At 36.9% G+C, this 20,564-nt stretch overlaps 1 protein-coding gene across 18 annotated transcripts in view; it reads left to right on the top strand.

The window, feature by feature from the left end:
* GPHN (gephyrin) overlaps positions 1-20,564 on the top strand; it is a 722,880-nt gene that overhangs the window by 600,108 nt on the left and 102,208 nt on the right. For all 18 annotated transcript variants that reach the window (XM_055291351.2, XM_063644412.1, XM_063644411.1 and 15 more), the window contains one exon: positions 708-845. In XM_055291351.2, the coding sequence (XP_055147326.1) occupies positions 708-845 (138 nt within the window). The remainder of the gene's footprint in view (positions 1-707; positions 846-20,564) is intronic.

Here is a 20,564-nt window from a genome sequence, read left to right as displayed (position 1 = left end):
ATGTTGGATGATATAAAAATGTAGAATTGAGGGTAGAGGTTGAGATTGGAGACACAAAATTAGTAGTTTTAATGTATGGATTATATGAATGCTTTGGGACTAAATATGGTCACCTGTGGAGTCGATAGCTAAATAATAATATTTCTCCATAATTTTTTTCAGAGGAGAGAAAATTTTCTGTGATATCCTAAATAGAAGTTTGGGAACTTCATTTTACTAACTAGTGCATTAAGTATTCAAAATTGTGTGTAGTAGTTGAGGACGTGAACTCTGAAGCCAAAATTACCTAGTTTTCAATCTTAGCTGTTCTGTTACTAGCTCTGTGATTTAGGAAATGGTACATAATTTCTCTAAGCTTCTCTTTCCTCACCTATAAATATGGATAATTATGGTGCCTCACCATAAGATTGTTAGGAGGATTAATGAGTTAATTTAGTACACTGCCTTGACACATAGGAAGCACTCAAAAAGGATTAGTCAATGTCATCATTGAATTTCACTAAGTTTTGACACATGATGTAACATTGCTAACTTGATTTAATGTTCCACCAGAGCAGGCTATATTTTGGAGGCAGGAGAAACAGTTTCTCACCTGATAATCTTCATCTGGGGACATTTGAAATTGGGAGTTGTGATGTTATAAGTCATTGCCACTTTTTAATCTGTGTTACAGCATCATATTCTTAGTTAATTATCTTACTGTTTAGGTCACAGTGCTGTCGATATCACCAAGGTGGCTAGAAGACATCGCATGTCTCCTTTTCCTCTGACATCTATGGACAAAGCCTTTATCACAGTCCTGGAGATGACTCCGGTGCTTGGGACAGAAATCATCAATTACCGAGGTACTATTATATTTGACCATTGCCCTTTCTTTTCTTCATTTTTTTCCAAATAAGATTCATGTAACATTAATGCACAGTTTTCCTGAAAAAGAAAGATTATTAGCCATTATTACAATTATCATCCTTTTTTTTCCTTATTTCCACTCAATAAGAAAAAGGCTAAGGGTTCAGCCTTAACAGTATACAGAGTAAAATCCATGAAACTGCCTTTTCATTAAAAAAAAAAAAGAAGAAGAAAACTAGCTGCATTTCTGCTGTCCATCAAAATACCAATGCTGCAAACTAAAGAAAGGGCTGGCTTAATAACTGGAAGAATGGAGTTGCTATTTACTGAAATGGGAACTGCAAGAGAATAAGTCATCGCAGGGATGGAAAAGGAGGATGGGGAATTAAGAGTTTGTTTTGGGACATTTTAGGTTTGAGTTGCTGGTTGCACATCCAAATGCATGTTGGATGATATAAAAATGTAGAATTGAGGGTAGAGGTTGAGATTGGAGACACAAAATTAGTAGTTCCAGCACTGAGTGAGGAAAGTAGTTAACTCTGAGTCTATATGATGTCCTTTCTCTCAGAAATGGGAGACAACTAATATGTCCTGTAATTGTCTTTTTCTGTTTGGAAAACCTATATTTAAATGTAAAAATGTAAAAAAAAATATTAATTTATCCATGGATACTAAGACAACGGAAAGGTAGCATTCTCCAGTATTTTGTTTTTAATTAACAATTTCCATTTCTAAAAATTCAGCATAGGAGTTGTATTTAGGCATCCAGTTCCAGAAGACCAGGCTCCTGAGGAGAACTTCCAGCCAATAAAGCATGTGGTTTCTTCCCAACACCAAAAAGAGAAGTTGTATTCAGTGCAATTTGAATAAAATGTAGTTTCTTAATTTGTTATGCAGAAAGAAACAACACAACAGAATTAATTTTATAAATAAAAGCTTTATAGAATCATAAAATATTCAAACTACAATGAACAGTAGAGAGCACAAACACCCTAATTTTTTTGTCAAGGAAACTCAAACTCAGAATAGCAGAAAAGGAATAGGATTAAGGTCTCAAGATTTACATTCTTCCTTTTACTACATAATTGTGCTCTTCTTCAACCATTAAATTATAAAAAATAATGGCAGCTAACTTACTGGTGCCAGATTTTAGCTCTTTTGTCTGTGTCCCCACTTAGACAAGGATTGTTATTATACAATTTGCCCTTATCCTACGTCTTTGGTTCACATTCTTTTAGATATGCATATCATTAGGCTTAAACCGTTTGTTTTTCTTTTACTCGTCAATAAAGGAAAGATTTGAAAACTCACTAGAGTAGGGGATTAGTCAGGAATTAACTGTGTGATTTCAGAACAATTTTAATGGAATAGTTTTGTTTTATTATTAAAGGTAGAATGTTGAGATATGTATTGGTATCAGTAGAAACCAAGACATTTTCAGAAAATATGAATGTAAAAAGTTATAAAAAAATTAATAATACTTTACCTGTTATAAAAATAAATAAACCATCCCTGTTTTTTTTTTTTTTATAATTTCAGAGGAGTTTCCCTTAACATCAGTCCTTAAAAAAATCTCACCATGTACTCCAGGTCACATTTAAAGAGACATTCTAATTTAAAAAAAAAAAAAAAAGTTGGAAATTGCCATTTCATTTTTCCTCCAGAGAAAAATGCTGTCAGATGTATTCTCTTTTCCCTTCATGTGCTTGTTTCCCATTCATTTATTCATCAAATCAGTTGTCACTTGGACGTGAGCAGACTCTTCATAGATGGATAACTTTTTGTCAAGTGTTTCCACCTATGATGATGAAAAATAATAATGAGGTTTGCATTGAACCTTTGAAATAGATCACACTCAATTTTTTGTGCAAAAGGGTATCGTAATTAGACCCCCTAGGCACTTTGATTAGGTGTTTAGAAACCATCGTGTGTAGAAACGTAATTTACTTTGTTCAACAAATATTTAATAAACATCAAGTAAATGTCAGATACTATGTTAAGTCCTGTATTTGCAAAGATGAATAAAAATAAAACTCCTGCCCCGTGGATTTCATAGGCTAGTGCGGAAGAGATAGGTAAATTAATGTGGTACTTGTATCCTTTAATTGGCTCCTTTACAGGCTTGCCTTCCTTTGTGAATTCCTTGAAAAGCTTTCTTTACAGTTTTTTTTCCTTGGCCCTTTTCACATCTTGTCCATTGACTTCAGATGGCCTCATGCCGGCTAGTAGTTTCAGATACCATTTATAAAGTAAATTGTAAATCTTTACCATTGCCCAGAGCTTGTCCAAGCTCCAAACTCATATTCTAAATGTATTATGTATCTGCTGCTAGTAAATATAACATGACAAATACTAAACTTATTTTCTCTACAATACTTGCTTTTCTACATCCTCTTAAAACTGTCCCTTGTTCTGCATTCCCTCTGTTACTGTTTTAGTTTAGGTGTTTTTTTTTTCTTTTTTTTTTTTTTTTTTTTCTGAGACGCAGTTTTACTCTTGTTGCCCAGACTGGAGTGCAATGGCACGATCTTGGTTCACGGCAACCTCCACCTCCCAGGTTCAAGTGATTCTCCTTCCTCAGCCTCCTGAGTACCTGGGATTACAGGCATGCACCAGTATGCCCAGCTAACTTTGTATTTTTAGTAGAGATGGGGTTTCTCCATGTTGGTCAGGCTGGTCTCGAACTCCTGATCTCAGGTGATCCACCCACCTCGACCTCCCAAAGTGCTCACAGGAGTGAGCCACTGTGCCTGGCCCTGTTTAGGTCTTTATTATTAACTTCCTGGACAATTGTTACAGGCTCCCCTCCCCCCAGTTAACATCTTCCCAATCCATTCTCCAATTTGATGCCAAAGTAATCTGTTCAAATTTGCTAGTTTGTTATTAACACTCCCTACACGCAACTCTTCAGCAGTTTTTTCATAACCTCAAGATAAAATTCAAACTCCTTAACATGTCATGAAAGGCCCTTTATAATCTGATTTCTTCTAATTTTTTTGTTTCTTCTCTTACCTTTTTATTATCAGACCTTGCTTCTCCCTAAACCTGACATGATGATTCTTACTTCTTATTCTCTCTTATCTCTAAGCCTTTATTTATATATATATTTTTTTAAGAGACTAGGTCTCACTATGTTTCCCAGGCTGGCCTTGAGCTCTTGGCCTCAAGCGATCCTCTTGCCTCAGCCTCCCAAAGTACTAGTATTACAGGCATAAGCCACCACGCCTGGCCCCTTTGCTTATATAGTTTTTGCTTGGAAAAACTTTATCTTACTTCTCTACATATTAACTATTGCCTAACTACCACATATTCTTTAAGATCAAGCTTAAGATGCTTCTCCTTTATGAATTCTTTCCTGATGTCTGCTTCCCCCTTTGCCTACCTGAGTTAAACACTCTTCATTCGTGTTCCCATAGCACCTTCTTCATATGTTTTGTAAGACAACTGACTGAAATATTTGTTCACTATTAATTTTAAATGCCCTAATAAATAACGTGGACATAAAAAAAAGCAGAGTGCTGTAAGTGTGAATCACTGTAAATTGAATTGTCATAAGTCAAATAAAGCCTAGAAAAAAAGGTAGAAGTTCATTCTCACTACACTTCAGAATATTTTCTTTACCAAGTATATTTGCGTTTCAATGAGCAAACCTTTATAGTTTGTTTTGATTTCAGCTAGATGTACCTTTAAACTATTTAATATCGTCATTAATCACTGAGTAGGAAAAAGTATTTGGGGGAATCAAAAGGCCTTCACGTTTCATGAAATTACAAATATTTTGCCTCTGCAAACACTCTAACACCTACAATCACAGAAGCCCTTAGAGGAAGGCCAGCGTTTTGTAAGGAAAATCTAGGACCAACTGAATCTGTTCATGCATTTGAAGCTGTGACATCTCTAAAATGATTTTTATATGTCTAAGAAGGTTCAATAATAATAAAAAAAAAAAGAGCCCACATTGGCAAGACAATCCTAAGCAAAAACAACAAAGCTGGAGGCATCACACTACCTGACTTCAAACTACACTACAAGGCTACAGTAACCAAAACAGCATGGTACTGGTACCAAAACAGATATATAGACCAATGGAACAGAACAGAGGCCTCAGAAATAACACCACCCATCTACAACCATCTGATCTTTGACAATCTTGACAAAAACAAGAAATGGGGAAAACTATTTTTCCCCAGAAAATAAGTCCAGAAAACTAAGGACTTAACATGTAGAGAAAATGCTGTAAGTGATTGTTGTGAAGGTCATAGACACAGAGAACTCTATGAAGGAATTTCAGAGTGTATAGTACATGAAACACTTTGGATATAATAGTAAGAGTAAGAGGGTAACTTGAGATCAAATGAGCATTTTTTCATGTGCCTGTTGGCTGCATAAATGTCTTCTTTTGAGAAGTGTCTGTTCATATCCTTTGCCCACTTTTTGATGGGGTTGTTTGGTTTTTTTCTTGTAAATTTGTTTAAGTTCTTTTAGTAGATTCTGGATATTAGCCCTTTGTCAGATGGGCAGATTGCAAAAATTTTCTCCCATTCTGTAGGTTGCCTATTCACTCTGATGGTAGTTTCTTTTACCGTGCAGAAGCTCTTTAGTTTAATTAGATCCCATTTGTCAATTTTGCTTTTGTTGCCCTTGCTTTTTGTACTTTAGTCATGAAGTCGTTGCCCATGCCTATGTCCTGAATGGTATTGCCTAGATTTTATTCTAGGGTTTTTATGGTTTTAGGTCTAACATTTAAGTCTTTTATCCATCTTGAATTAATTTTTGTATAAGGTGTAAGGAAGGGATCTGGTTTCAGCTTTCCAGTTTCAGCTTTCTACATATGCCTAGCCAGTTTTCCCAGCACTATTTATTAAATAGGGAATCCTTTCCCCATTTCTTTTTTTTTTTTTTTTTTTTTTTTTCTGGAGATGGAGTCTCTCTCTGTTGCCCAGGCTGGAGTGCAGTAGCAGGATCTTGGCTCACTGCAAGCTCCTCTTCCCGGGTTCACGCCATTCTCCTGCCTCAGCCTCCCGAGTAGCTGGGACCACAGGCGCCCGCAACCACGCCCGGCTAATTTTTTTTGTATTTTTAGTAGAGACGGGGTTTCATCATGTTAGCCAGGGTAGTCTCGATCTCCTGACCTCGTGATCCGCCCGTCTCGGCCTCCCAAAGTGCTAGGATTACAGGCGTGAGCCACCGCGCCCAGCCCTTTCCCCATTTCTTGTTTTTGTCAGGATTGTCAAAGATAAGATGGTTGTAGATGGGTGGTGTTATTTCTGAGGCCTCTGTTCTGTTCCATTGGTCTATATATCTGTTTTGGTACCAGTACCATGCTGTTTTGGTTACTGTAGCCTTGTAGCGTAGTTTGAAGTCAGGTAGTGTGATGCCTCCAGCTTTGTTGTTTTTGCTTAGGATTGTCTTGGCAATGTGGGCTCTTTTTTGGTTCCATGTGAACTTTAAAGTAGTCTTTTCCAATTCTGTGAAGAAAGTCATTGGTAGCTTGATGGGGTTGGCATCAAATCTATAAATTACCTTGGGCAGTATGGCCATTTTCATGATACTAATTCTTCCTATCCGTGAGCATGGAATATTCCTCCATTTGTTTGTGTCCTCTTTTATTTCATTGAGCAGTAATTTGTAGTTCTCCTTGAAGAGGTCCTTCACATCCCTTGTAAGTTGGATTCCTAGGTATTTTATTCTCTTTGTATCAATTGTGAATGGGAGTTCACTTGTGATTTGGTTCTCCTGTTTGTCTGTTATTGGTGTATAGGAATGCTTGTGATTTTTGCACATTGATTTTGTATCCTGAGACTTTGCTGAAGTTGCTTATCAGCTTAAGGAGATTTTGGGCTGAGACAATGGGGTTTTCTAAATATACAATCATGTCATCTGCAAACAGAGACAATTTGACTTCCTCTTTTCCTAATTGAATACCCTTTATTTCTTTCTTTTGCATGATTGCCCTGGCCAGAACTTCCAACACCATGTTGAATAGGAGTGGTGAGAGAAGGCATCCTTGTCTTGTGCTGGTTTTCAAAGGGAATGCTTCCAGTTTTTGCCCATTCAGTATGATATTGCTGTGGGTTTGTCATAAATAGCTCTTATTATTTTGACATACGTACCATCAATACCTAGTTTATTGAGAGTTTTTAGCATGAAGGGCTGTTGAGTTTTGTCAAAGGCCTTTTCTGCATCTATTGAGATAATCATGTGGTTTTGGTCATTGGTTCTGTTTATATGCTGAATTACATTTATTGATTTGCATATGTTGAACCAGCCTTTCTTCTCAGAGATGAAGCCGACTTGATCGTGGTGGATAAGCTTTTCGATGTGCTGCCGGGTTCGGTTTGCCAGTATTTTATTGAGGATTTTCGCATCGATGTTCTTCAGGGATATTGGTCTAAAATTCTCTTTTTTTGTTGTGTCTCTGCCAGGTTTTGGTATCAGGATGATGCTGGCCTCATTAAAATGAGTTAGGGAGGATTCCCTCTTTTTTTATTGATTGGAATAGTTTTAGAAGGAATGATACCAACTCCTCTTTGCACCTCTCATAGAATTTGGCTGTGAATCCATCTGGTCCTGGACTTTTTTTGGTTGGTAGGCTATTAGTTATTGCCTCAATTTCAGAGCCTATTATTGGTCTATTCAGAGAGTCAACTTCTTCCTGCTTTAGTCCTTGCGAAGGTGTATGTGTTCAGGAATTTATCCATTTCTTCTGGATTTTTTAGTTTATTTGCATAGAGGTGTTTATGGTATTCTCTGGTGGTAATTTGTATTTCTGTGGGATCAGTGGTGATATCCCCTTTATCATTTTTTATTGTGTCTATTTGATTCTTCTCTCTTTTCTTCTTTATTAGTCATGCTAGTGGTCTATCAATTTTGTTGATCCTTTCAAAAACCAGCTCCTGAATTCATTGATTTTTTTGAAGGGTTTTTCGTGTCTCTGTCTCCTTCAGTTCTGCTCTGATCTTAGTTATTTCTTGCCTTCTGCTAGCTTTTGAATTTATTTGCTCTTGGTTCTCTAGTTATTTTAATTGTGATGTTAGGGTGTCAATTTTAGATCTTTCCTGCTTTCTCTTGTGGGCATTTAGTGCTATAAGTTTCCCTCTACACACTGCTTTAAATGTGTCCCAGAGATTCTGGTACATCATGTCTTCATTCTCACTGGTTTCAAAGAACATCTTTATTTCTGGCTTCATTTCGTTATTTACCCAGTAGTCATTCAGGAGCAGGTTGTTCAGTTTCCATGTGCTTGTGCGGTTTTGAGTGAGTTTCTTAATCCTGAGTTCTAATTTGATTGCACTGTGGTCTGAGAGACAGTTTGTTGTGATTTCTGTTCTTTTACATTTGCTGAGGAGTGCTTTACTTCCAATTACGTTGTCAATTTTAGAATACGTGCGATGTGGTGCTGAGAAGACTGTATATTCTGTTGATTTGGGGTGGAGAGCTCTGTAGATGTCTATTAGGTCTGCTTGGTCTAGAGCTGAGTTTGAGTCCTGGATATCCTTGTTAACCTTCTGTCTCGTTAATCTAATATTGACAGTAGGGTGTTAAAGTCTCCCATTATTATTGTGTGGGAGTCTAAGTCTCTTTGCAGGTCTCTAAGGACTTGCTTTATGAATCTGGGTGCTCCTGTCTTGGGTGCATATATATTTAGGATAGTTAGCTCTTCTTGCTGCATTGATCCCTTTACCATTATGTAGTGGCCTTGTCTGTTTTGATCGTTGTTGGTTTAAAGTCTGTTTTATCAGAGATTAGGATTGCAACCCCTGCTTTTTTTTTGCTTTCCATTTGCTGGTTAGATCTTCCTCCATCCCTTTATTTTGAGTCTATGTGTGTCTGTGCACATGAGATGGGTCTCCTGAATACAGCACATTGATGGGGCTTGACTCTATCCAATTTGCCAGTCTGTGTCTTTTAATTGGGGTATTTAGCCTATTTACATTTAAGGTCCATATTGTTATGTGTAGATTTGATCCTGTCATTATGATGTTACCTGGTTATTTTGCCCATTAATTGATGCAGTTTCTTCATAGCATTGATTGTCTTTACAATTTGGCATGTTTTTGCAGTGGCTGGTACCAGTTGTTCCTTTCCATGTTTACTGCTTCCTTTAGGAACTCTTGTAACACAGGCCCGGTGGTGACAAAATCTCTGAGCATTTGCTTGTCTGTAAAGGACTTTATTTCTCCTTCATTTATGAAGCTTAGTTTGGCTGGATATGAAATTCTGGGTTGAAAATTCTTTTCTTTAAGAATGTTGAATATTGGCCCCCACTCTCTTCTGGCTTGTAGGGTTTCTGCAGAGAGATCCACAGTTAGTCTGATGGGCTTCCCTTTGTGGGTAACCTGACCTTTCTTTCTCACTGCCCTTAACATTTTTTCCTTCATTTCAACCTTGGTGAAATTGACAATTATGTGTCTTGGGGTTGTTTTTCTCGAGGAGTATCTTTGTGGTGTTCTCTGTATTCCCTGAATTTGAATGCTGGCCTGCCTTGCTAAGTTGGGGAAGTTCTCCTTGATAATGTCCTAAAGAGTGTTTTTCAACCTGGTTCCATTCTCCCCATCACTTTCAGGTACAACAATCAAATGTAGAATTCGTCTTTTCACATAGTCCCATATTTCTTGGAGGCTTTGTTCGTTTCTTTTTACTCTTTTTTTTCTAAACTTGTCTTCTTACTTTATTTCATTAATTTGATCTTCAATCACTGATATCCTTTCTTCCTTGATCGAATTTGCTATTGAAGCTAGTGCATGCGTCCCGAAGTTCTCGTGCCTTGGTTTTCAGCTACATCAGGTCACTTAAGGTCTTCTCTACACTGTTTATTCTCATTAGCCATTCGTCTAACCTTTTTTCAAGGTTTTTAGCTTCCTTGTGATGGGTTAGAACATGCTCCTTTAGCTTGGAGAAGTTTGTTATTACGGACCTTCTGAAGCCTACTTCTGTCAACTTGTCAAAGTCATTCTCCATCCAGCTTTGTTCCATTGCTGGTGAGGAGCTGCGATCCTTTGGAGGAGAAAAGGCACTCTGGTTTTTAGAATTTTCAGCTTTTCTGCTCTGGATTCTCACCATCTTTGTGGTTTTATCTACCTTTGGTCTTTGACGTTGGTGACCTACAGATGGGGTTTTGGTGTGGATGTCGTTTTTGTTGATGGTGATACTATTCCTTTCTGTTTGTTAGTTTTCCTTCTAGGAGTCAGGTCCGTCAGCTGCAGATCTGTTGGAGTTTGCTGGAGGTCCACTCCAGACCCTGTTTCCTTGGGTATCACCAGCAGAGGCTGCAGAACAGCAAATATTGCATAACAGCAAATACTGCTGCCTGATGCTTCCTCTGGAAGCTTCATCCCAGAGGGGCACCTGCCTGTATGAGGTGTCTGCTGGCCCCTACTAGGAGGTGTCTCAGTTAGGCTACACTGGGGTCAGGGACCCACTTGATGAGGCAGTCTGTCCATTCTCAGAGCTCAAACGACGTGCTGGTAGAACCACTGCTCTCTTCAGAGCTGTCAGACAGGGACGTTTAAGTCTGCAGAATTTTCTCCTGCCTTTTGTTCAGCTATGCCCTGCCCACAGAGGTGGAGTCTATAGAGGCAGTAGGCCTTGCTGAGCTGTGGTGAGCTCCGCCCAGTTCGAGCTTCCTGGCCACTTGGTTTACCTACTCAAGCCTCAGCAATGGTGGACGCCCCTCCCGCCGCCAGGCTGCAGCCTGGCAGGTCAATCTCAGACTGCTGCGCTAGCAGTGAGCAAGGCTCCATGGGTTTGGGACCTGCCAAGCCAGGCACAGGAAAGAATCTCCTGGTCTGCCAGTTGCTAAGACTGTGGGAAAAGCACAGTATTTGGGCAGGAATGTCCCATTTTTCGAGGTAAATCTGTCACGGCTTCTCTTGGCTAGGAAAGGGAAATCCCACAACCCCTTGTGCTTCCCGGGTGAGGCGACGCCCCGCCCTGCTTTGACTCGCCTTCCATGGGCCGCACCCACTGTGTAACCCGTCCCAATGAGATGAACCAGATACCTCAGTTGGAAATGCAGAAATCACCCATCTTCTGTGTCGATCACGCTAGGAGCTGCAGAATGGAGCTGTTCCTATTCGGCCATCTTGGAACGGAGTCCCAGTGATATTCTTAAAGTTAGACAAATAGTTATGGTTGCAACAACTAGAACCCAGGATCCTTAACTCCCAGTCTGGTGTTCATTTCACTATAGCATACTGCATCTCAAATCAATGTAAAAATTATTCTTATAAAGCAAGTGCCTAGACGCATTTGCATGTATAAAGTGTTTTCTGTTTTTCTATTTTGACTACCAATGAATTTTCTATTGTCTCTGGTCTGTCTTTTAGCATATTACTATTTTCAGCTCCTATCTGCAAGCGAGGATTTTAAGGAACAAGTATTCCACTGATAGGCATTCCTGGCATAACTATGGATGATAACATTTGTAAGACTACCGTTTATGATTCATTTTCTTTATTTGTAAAATGCATGACATGAATAAATTACAACTTCACACTTGGTACAGTACCAACTTCTCTAAGGCAGATTAAAATATTCTGGCACCATTCCCTGAAATTCCCAATCTTTTTCTATATACAATGGAAAAACTATGAGCTTTTTTTTAATAGAAAGGATTTTGCTGTCTTGGGAATTTTATTTTAGATTATATGCTCTAAGGTTTTTTATTTAAGATTACATGGTTAAAGACTTCAGTGTCTCTGACCTAGGTTCTTTGTTTTTCCACTTTAGCAGTTCTAGTCAAGGAAACTTTAAGTTTTGCTGTTGGAACTAAGTTTGGAGCAGTGAAGTGTCTCGTTTAGAATACTGACCACGGCACAAAGGCACATGTTCCCGTGTCTGACTTCCAGCTAGTTAGCTGCCTGAGCATAGGCAGTTATCTTAAGCTGAGATTGGCTTCCCTTTAGAAGAAATTCTGAAGCTCTTGATTCCAAGCAGTAGGAAGTCCTTACCAAGGTCATACTGGGAGTTCATTAACTCTTCCTGATGTTTCAGGGGCTGTCAGAGAATAAGGGAAAAGGAAATAAGGTATACTTAGAAGTAGCTTTCCCAAGACACTCTTTAGCTCTATCTTTTACTTGCTCTACCTTTTACTAGCCAAATGACCCTGGACAAACTGCTTAACCTTTCTAGGTCTTATCTCCCTCCTATGCAAAATGGAAATAATGTCTACCCAATATAGGGTTATTGTAGGGTACTATTAAAGGAGATAATATTGTATAAATAATTTTATTTTCACTAACGTGCTCTATTTGGAATTTAGCAACTGCTTCCCTTTCCTCTACTCTCCTGACATGGGAATTCTAAGGTCATAACCCTGAGATAAGCACTTGTAAATTACAGAGTATTTACAGTATGACCTTGGTGAGGATTTCCTACTGCTTGGAATCAAGAGCTTCAGAATTTCTTCTAAAGGGAAGCCAATCTCAGCTTAAGATAACTGCCTATGGTCAGGCAGCTAACTAGCTGGAAGTCAGAGACGGGAACATGTGCCTTTGTGCCGTGGTCAGTATTCTAAAAGAGACACTTCACTGCTCCAAACTTAGTTCCAACAGCAAAACTTAAAGGTTCCTTGACTAGAACTGCTAAAGTGGAAAAACAAAGAACCTAGGTCAGAGACACTGAAGTCTTTAATCATGTAATCTTAAATGAAAAAGCTTAGAGCTTATAATCTAAAATAAAATTCCCAAGACAGCAAAAGCTAAAATTGGCTCAGCTCCATTTGTTGGCCTACATCTGGATCCTGTATGCATTTTGATGTAATCAAATTTTAATTCCACCCACCCAGGTCATTCCGGAATATATCTCTGTCTCATTAGAAAATTTAATTAAGCAGCAGTTTTTATTTTATTTTTTTATTTTTGCTCTTCTCTGATTGAGCTGTACAAAATTGAAGCGAAGAATTGAGATACCTATTCAAATATTTCAAGTGAAAGTATATATTTTTATTATCCAAATCACTGCCTTCAGTTTCTACCTTCAGTCTAGTAAGGTATGATTAGAATGATTCTACTTGCAAAGGGATGTTGGTCTGTGCTGGCACTGCTGTCTATTTTGTAATTTTTCCATGAATGTGGCCTCTTAAACTCATTCATAATTCCCTTCAGGTATTCATATCTCTTTAGACTCGTCATTCCATGAACTTCATTACAGTGCTAAAATATGCACATCTCATTATATCCTTCTACTTCTGCATCTTATTATATCATTACCTTTATACTCCCTGCATTCTTCAAAATGTATATCTTAATCCCTCAATATATTTTGTGACATATATGTGTGAATATATATGTGTGTGTGTATATATATATATACATATATATGTGTGTATATATACATATATATGTGTGTATATATACGTATATGTGTGTGTGTATATACACACACACATATATATACGTGTGTATATATATAAAATCACAACTTGTAACTAATCATGGTATCTTCATATTCAAAAATTATATTACCAGCCAGGCACGGTGGCTCATGCCTGTAATCCCAGCACTTTGGGAGGCCGAGGCAGGCGGGTCACAAGGTCAGGAGTTTGAGGCCAGCCTGGCCAATATGGTGAAACCCCGTCTCCACTAAAAATACAAAAATTAGCTGGGTGTGGTGGTGCACACCTGTAATCCCAGCTACTGGGGAGGCTGAGGCAGAAGAATTGCTTGAACCCAGGAGGCAGAGGTTGCAGTGAGCTGAGATCGTGCCATTGTACTCTAGCCTAGTGACAGAGTGAGACTCCATCTCAAAAAAAAAAAAAACTATATATATATATATATATATACATAGCCAATCAGCATTCTGTGTATGTGCTTTCAGGTGCTTTTTTCCCCAGTATTGTGGGTCCCACTTGTGTGCTTTTACCACCATACTTATTAAGCCTTCTTGTTTAGGGGGGTTATTTTTATAGCTATGTAATTGAGTAAAATTACCTATTAACACAGAAATCAGGCCTATACCATCAGAGAAATGCATATCAAAACCACAGTGAGATACCATCTCACACCAGTTAGAATGGCAATCATTAAAAAGTCAGGAAACAACAGGTGCTGGAGAGGATGTGGAGAAATAGGAACACTTTAACACTGTTGGTGGGACTGTAAACTAGTTCAACCATTATGGAAGACAATGTGGCAATTCTTCAAGGATCTAGAACTAGAAATACCATTTGACCCAGCCATCCCATTACTGGGCATATACCCAAAGAATTATAAATCATGCTGCTATAAAGACACATGCACACATATGTTTATTACAGCACTATTCACAATAGCAAAGACTTAAAACCAACCCAAATGTCCATCAGTGATAGACTGGATTAAGAAAATGTGGTACATATGCACCGTGGAATACTATGCAGCCATAAAAAATGATGAGTTCATGTCCTTTGTATGGACATGGATGAAGCTGGAAACCATCATTCTGAGCAAACTATCGCAAGGACAGAAAACCAAACACCACATGTTCTCACTCATAGGTGGGAATTGAACAATGAGAACACTTGGACACAGGAAGGGGAACATCATACACTAGGGCCTGTTGTGGGGTGGGGGAGGGGGGAAAAAAGCCAGTGGTAAATGTCTCAAATGGTATTGGTCTTTTTATTATGGACAGTAGTGAAAGAGAGTCTAGAGAAGACTACACTTGCATAAAGTGATAGACCAGATATAGCTGGGAAATGGGGTAGTAGATTTGCTACAGTGACACAACCTTGGGAGAGATAGCATTAGGAGATATACATAACGTAAATGACAAGTTAAGGGGTGCAGCACACCAACATGGCACATATATACATACGTACCAAACCTGCACATAGTGCACATGTACCCTAGAACTTAAAGTATAATAATAAAAAATTAAAATTAAAATTAAAAAAAAAGAAATCAGGCCTATAACCTTGGCCTAAATTGCCCTATGTCGCAATCAGGTAGACTAATCTTCCTTTTTCACCCTTCCTTCTATGCATACCATTATATATGTTCCTATACATATTCACTCTTTTAAAAAAAATAAAGTATATTATAAATAAAAAGTAAAGTAGGAAAATGAAATAGAAAATAGAAAAAAACACATTACAAATATATCTCTTTAAGCAATTTTAGTAGAAAATAATACTTAATCCAAAAAGGAAGGGGTGGTTAATTTTTCAATAGGATTTTTAAAGTTAATTTACACAGCTTTTATTGACTATACTTGTGGTTAAAATAAGGTACAGTCTTTAGATATGATTCTTAATATTTCCATTATTTATAGGTACCTCATCATGTTTTCACATTTTCTATATACACGTCTTATTTGCTGTAGTTTATCTTGCAATTTTTAAATTCTGTATCTATTTTGAAGTTCCTTAGTCTATAGAATTACATGAGGATTCAGAATGTATGCAGTGGAAAAAAATGTTTTAAGTTAAAATGGAAAAAAAATAGAAATTTTCTCAGAAGTAATGGCATAAAAGTACCTTATTCCAGTAAAGAAGTATTTCCAATATTTTTAGAAATTACAACTCATCCCTGTCTATTCCTAATGTTTTATTGGTGGAATTATGAAAATTAGTGAAAATGAAAAGAGAAAACCTTAGGTGACAGTAAAGGATTTGTCAGTACCAGCAGGGTTATTTTTTTAAGTTTGAGTGGTTCACTTTCCCATTAGAGCACCTAGTGCTGCAAGAATTACCTTTTTGACTGTTTTCTCAAGTAAAGACTTTGCAACTCCTAGGAGGCCATTAGCTCATCCCAAGCAGCAGAGGGTAAGTATCAGGGAAACCCAGTTCTTCCTTTTATTTAATTGTGAGACAAAAGCATAAGAAGAAAATCAGAGACACAAAGATTCTAATCAACAATACTCTTTCTTATGTGTCTGAATGTGTATAAGAATGTAACTTAGTTGCAATAATCTTTAATACTTTAACTCAATTTTCCAAAAATGGAATTTATTGACTATTGTCTAAAATCTCATTTTCAGTTTCTATAAACTCCTCTTCTGCAGAATCCCAGTCTCCTTGGTTAACTTCCTAAAAAAAAAAAAATACAAACCATTAATATCTTAACATTTGGATATAACAGTGAGTGATTTGGTAATACTGTTGCAACCCTGTGACTATAATGCCTTGCTAATTTCCTTACTTTCATTTTAGCAATACAGAAATAAGCCACCAGTATTTCTTCAAAGTCAGTATCTTAGTTGGCATATTGGTATGTATTTCTTCTTACGTCCCATCTAGGAGCTCTGTTTCTTCATGCATTTTATTTTGTTTTTTATTTTATAAAATATTTCCTGCATATAAACTTTGTTTTTTTTAATTAATGGCCACAGTAATATTCTAACACAGGACCAGTCATTGTTGGAAGAAACTTAACAATTATTTTTAGAATACGAAGATCCAGGGTTCAAACAGAAAAGTACGTGGTTCAAAATTATAGGACAGTGACTGAGAAATTACCATTAAAGAAGAATTAAAATTATTGAGACTACAGAGTGAACATTTTCTTTCTTTCTTTGCACAAAATCCTGACCAACAAATTCACCCATTGGACGTAAGTGCTACCCATTTATAAGTGATATCCTACTCATTTGACCAGGGTGTGGCAAGGTTTTCATCATTAAGTACTGAAAAAAGTAAGCATTTGCTCTCAATTGAAGCATTTTCTGTGACCTCAAGGACATTTTAGATATTTTTAAAAATTATTCTTCCTAAAAAAGTACCCCTTTCATGTTAAGTTAAATGCTTTTTATATTTACACAGTTATTTTAAAAGTTTAATGTTTTATACATAGAAATGAATATATGTAACAGAGATGGAAGTTGTAGTGATAAAATAAACATGAAACACCAACCCAACTTAATAACTAATTCATTACCAATTCCATTGCATCTTTTTGTACCACTAAATCATGGCTTAATCATTTCTGGTAATCATAACATTTGTATTTATTCCAAACTCTGTAACCTTACATAAAGCTTATTTTATTTTATGACATAAGAACTGTAATGGTTTCTCTTACTCATCATATTGCCAGATAATGAGCATCTTTAGATGGAAAAAAGTGCACAACACAGTAGCGCTTTGAGAAAGCTATGTATTTTGTAAGCATAGGAATTTTATTATTCCATTAACACAACTTCTGGAGTAACTAGATTAATGAATGTACTGGTTTTCAATAAAGGAGATCTTAACCCCTAAATGATTTAATCTTTTTCAGTCTACAAATATATAAAGCCTGTAATACATAAGCAAGACCTGCAGTACACTGAAGTTTTGTCTAGTTGGTCTTTCAAATAAAGATGTAAGGAATAAATTATACTGGAATAGACCTGAGGGCATCTGCCATGTTAAATGTTTATTTTAGTATCTCATAAATAGCCGTGAAACTTTCTTTATGAATATTATACATGCATACCTCACTTTATTAACTTTGCAGATATTCCTTTTTTTTTTTTTAACAAATTGAAGGTTTGTGGCAGTCCTACATTGAGCAAGTCTCTTGGCACCATTTTTCCAACAGCATGTGTTCGTTTATGTCACTGTGTCACATTTTGGTAATGCTCACAATAATTCACACTTCGTTATTTTCATATCTCTTACAGTGATCTGTAGTCAGTGATCTTTGTTTTTACTACTGTTATTCAGGGGCATCACAAATCGCACCCCTTATAAGATAGCAGACTTAATCGATAAACCTGTGAATTCTGACTGTTTTGCCAATCGGCTGTTCCCCTTTCTCTCTCTCCTTGGGCCTCCCTATTCTCTGAGTCACAACAATATTGAAAGTAGGCCATTTAATAACTCTACAATGGCTTGTAAGTATTCAAGTGAAAGGAAAAATTGCATGTCTCTCATTTTAAATCAAAAGCTGGAAGTGATTAAGCTTAGTGAGGAAGGCATATCAAAAGCCAAGAGAGCCAGAAACATAGGCCGCTGGTGCTATAGCCAAGTTGTGAATGCAAAGGAAACATTCTTTAAGGAAATTAAAAGTGCAGTAGACCAGCATTCCCTTAAGCCAAAGCCTAATCTAGAGCAAGGCCCTAACTCTCTTCAATTCTGTGAAGGTTGAGAGAGGTGAAAAAGGTATAGAAGAAAAGTTTGAAGCCAGCAGAGGTTGGCTTATGAGCTTTAAGGAAAGAATACATCTCCATAATATAAAAATGCAAGGTGAAGCAGCAAATGTTGACGTAGAAGCAACAGCAAGTTATCCAGAAGATCTATCTAAGGTCACTGATGAAGGTGACTATGCTAAGCAACAGGTTTTCAATGTAGATGAAACAGTCTTATATATTGGAAGAAGATGCCTTCTAGGACTTTCATTGCTATAGAGGAAAAATTAATTCCTGTCTTCAAAGGACAGGCTGATTCTCTTGATAGGGGCTAAAGTAGCTGGTGACTTTAAGTTGAAGCCAATACTCGTTGGCCATTCTAAAAATCCTAGTAGCTTTAAGAATGATGCTAAATCTTCCCTGCCTGTGCTCTATAAATGACAAAGCTTGGATGATAGTACATCTTTTTGCAGCTTGGTTTACTGATTATATTAAGTCTTTTCTTGAGACCTATTATTCAGACAAAAAGATTTCTTTCAAAATATAACTATTATTGATATTGCACCTAGTCATCCAAGAGCTCTGATTGGAATATACAAGATTAATGTTGTTTTCATGCATGCTAATACAACATCCACTCTGTAGTCCATAGATCAAGGAGTAATTTCAATATTCAAGTGTTATTATTTAAGACATGCATTTTATAAGGCTATACTTGCCATAGATAGTGATTCCTATAGTGGATCTGAGCAAAGTAAACTGAAAACTTTCTGGAAAGGATTCACCATTCTAGATGTCATTAAGAGCATTTATGATTCACGGGAGGAGGTCAAAATATCAACATTGACAGGAGTTGAAAAGAAGTTGATTCCAACCTTCATCGATGACTTTAAGTAGTTCAATGCTTCAGTGGAAGAGGTAACTACGATGTCATCAAAATAGCAAGGGGACTAGAATTAGAGATGAAACCTGAAGATGTGACTGAATTGCTGCAATCTCATGATGAAACTTGAACAGATAAGGAGTTACTTCCTATGGATGAGTAAAGAAAGGGGCTTCTTAAGATGGAATCTACTAGCAAAAATGCTGTGGACATTGTTGGAATGACAACCAAGGATTTAGAATATTACATAAACTTAGTTGGTAAAGTAGCAGCAGGATTTAAGAGGATTGACTCCAATTTTCAAAGAAGTTCTACTGTGGATTAAATGCTGTCAAACAGCATTGCATGCTAGAGATATCTTTCATGAAGGAAAGAGTCAGTCAGTACAGCAAACTTCATTATTGTCTTATTTTAAGAAATTACCACAGCCACCCCAGCCACAAGCAACCACCACCCAGATCAGTCAGCAGCCATCAACATGGAGGCAAGACCCTCCACCAGCGAAAACGTTACAACTAGCTGAAGACTCAGATAACTGTTAGCATTTTCAGCAATAAAGTATTTTTTAAATTAAGGTATGTACATTGTTATTTTCACAGAATACTATTTCACACTTAATAGGCTACAGAATAGCATAAACATAACTCTTACATGTACTAGCTAACCAAAAAAATGGTGTAAATCACTGTACTGCAATATTCAGTTTATTGCAGTAGTCTTGAACTAACTCTGCAATATCTCTAAGGTATCCCTGTAATCCACTTTAACGTTTTTTTAATGATGTAGAGACTCAAATCTGTACATGCTTCACCTTTCGTAGTAACCCTCTTAATCCTTCGCCTTAGTTAATATTGTTCCTACTGATGGTCATTTTAGCAGAGTAGATACATGTTTTGAGATTGCCTTTTCAGCTCTTTTGGTAAGCACAGTGAATACTTGTTATGTGAAAAAAGATCTTTCAGTAACCTCTCACATAGATTATGTATAATGGTGGCTTTTAAATGTTGCAGCATCAATGCCGTTACAATGGGCATTAGTAAACTTTTGAAGAATTTATAATCAATAGCAGATGGATTTATGTCCACATTTTATATTTGAAAGTCTTAGGTAGTATCTTTCCCTTTCAGCATTCTATTACCTACCACACTCTTTCTCCACTCTCGATTTATATAAATGATAGATCTTGGTTAGCCAAAGTGATGACAAGGAATCAATTTCCTGGACCACTGAACTTAGAGCTCTCCCTTAACTTTCTAAAAAGCCTCTTGAAGAGCTAACTACACAGGGAACTTTATAACTGTGGGATTATTTTGATAAGTGACTTTGAGAAATTAGAATGCTTTTCACTCTTACATCAAAAGCCTTTCAGTTGTTCTAACATCTTAACTTGGACAGCAAGAAGAAAGTATAGACAGTCCCTGACTTATGATAGTTTGACTTGTGGGTTTTGTTTTGTTTTGTTTTGTTTTTTTACTTACAGTTGTGTAAAACCATCACAATTTCAATATACTTCAAATTTTGCATTTTGATATTTTTGTGGGCTGTTGATATGTAGTACCTGAGATATTCAACACTTTATTATAAAATAGGCTTTGTATTAGATGATTCTGCCCAAATGTATGTTAATGTAAGCATCCTGAGCACATGTAAGGTTAGGCAAGGCTAGGCTCTGATGTTCACTCTCTTAGCTCTATTTGAATGCATTTTTGACTTGCCACATGTTTTCAGCTTAAAATGGGTTTATCAGGGTGTAACCTCATTGTAAATCAAGAAACATCTGTATTATCTGTGTCAGAATAAA

This window comes from Symphalangus syndactylus, chromosome 8, assembly GCF_028878055.3.
Source record: "Symphalangus syndactylus isolate Jambi chromosome 8, NHGRI_mSymSyn1-v2.1_pri, whole genome shotgun sequence".
Lineage (NCBI taxonomy): Eukaryota > Metazoa > Chordata > Mammalia > Primates > Hylobatidae > Symphalangus > Symphalangus syndactylus.
This window is presented reverse-complemented; position numbering and strand designations above follow the sequence as displayed.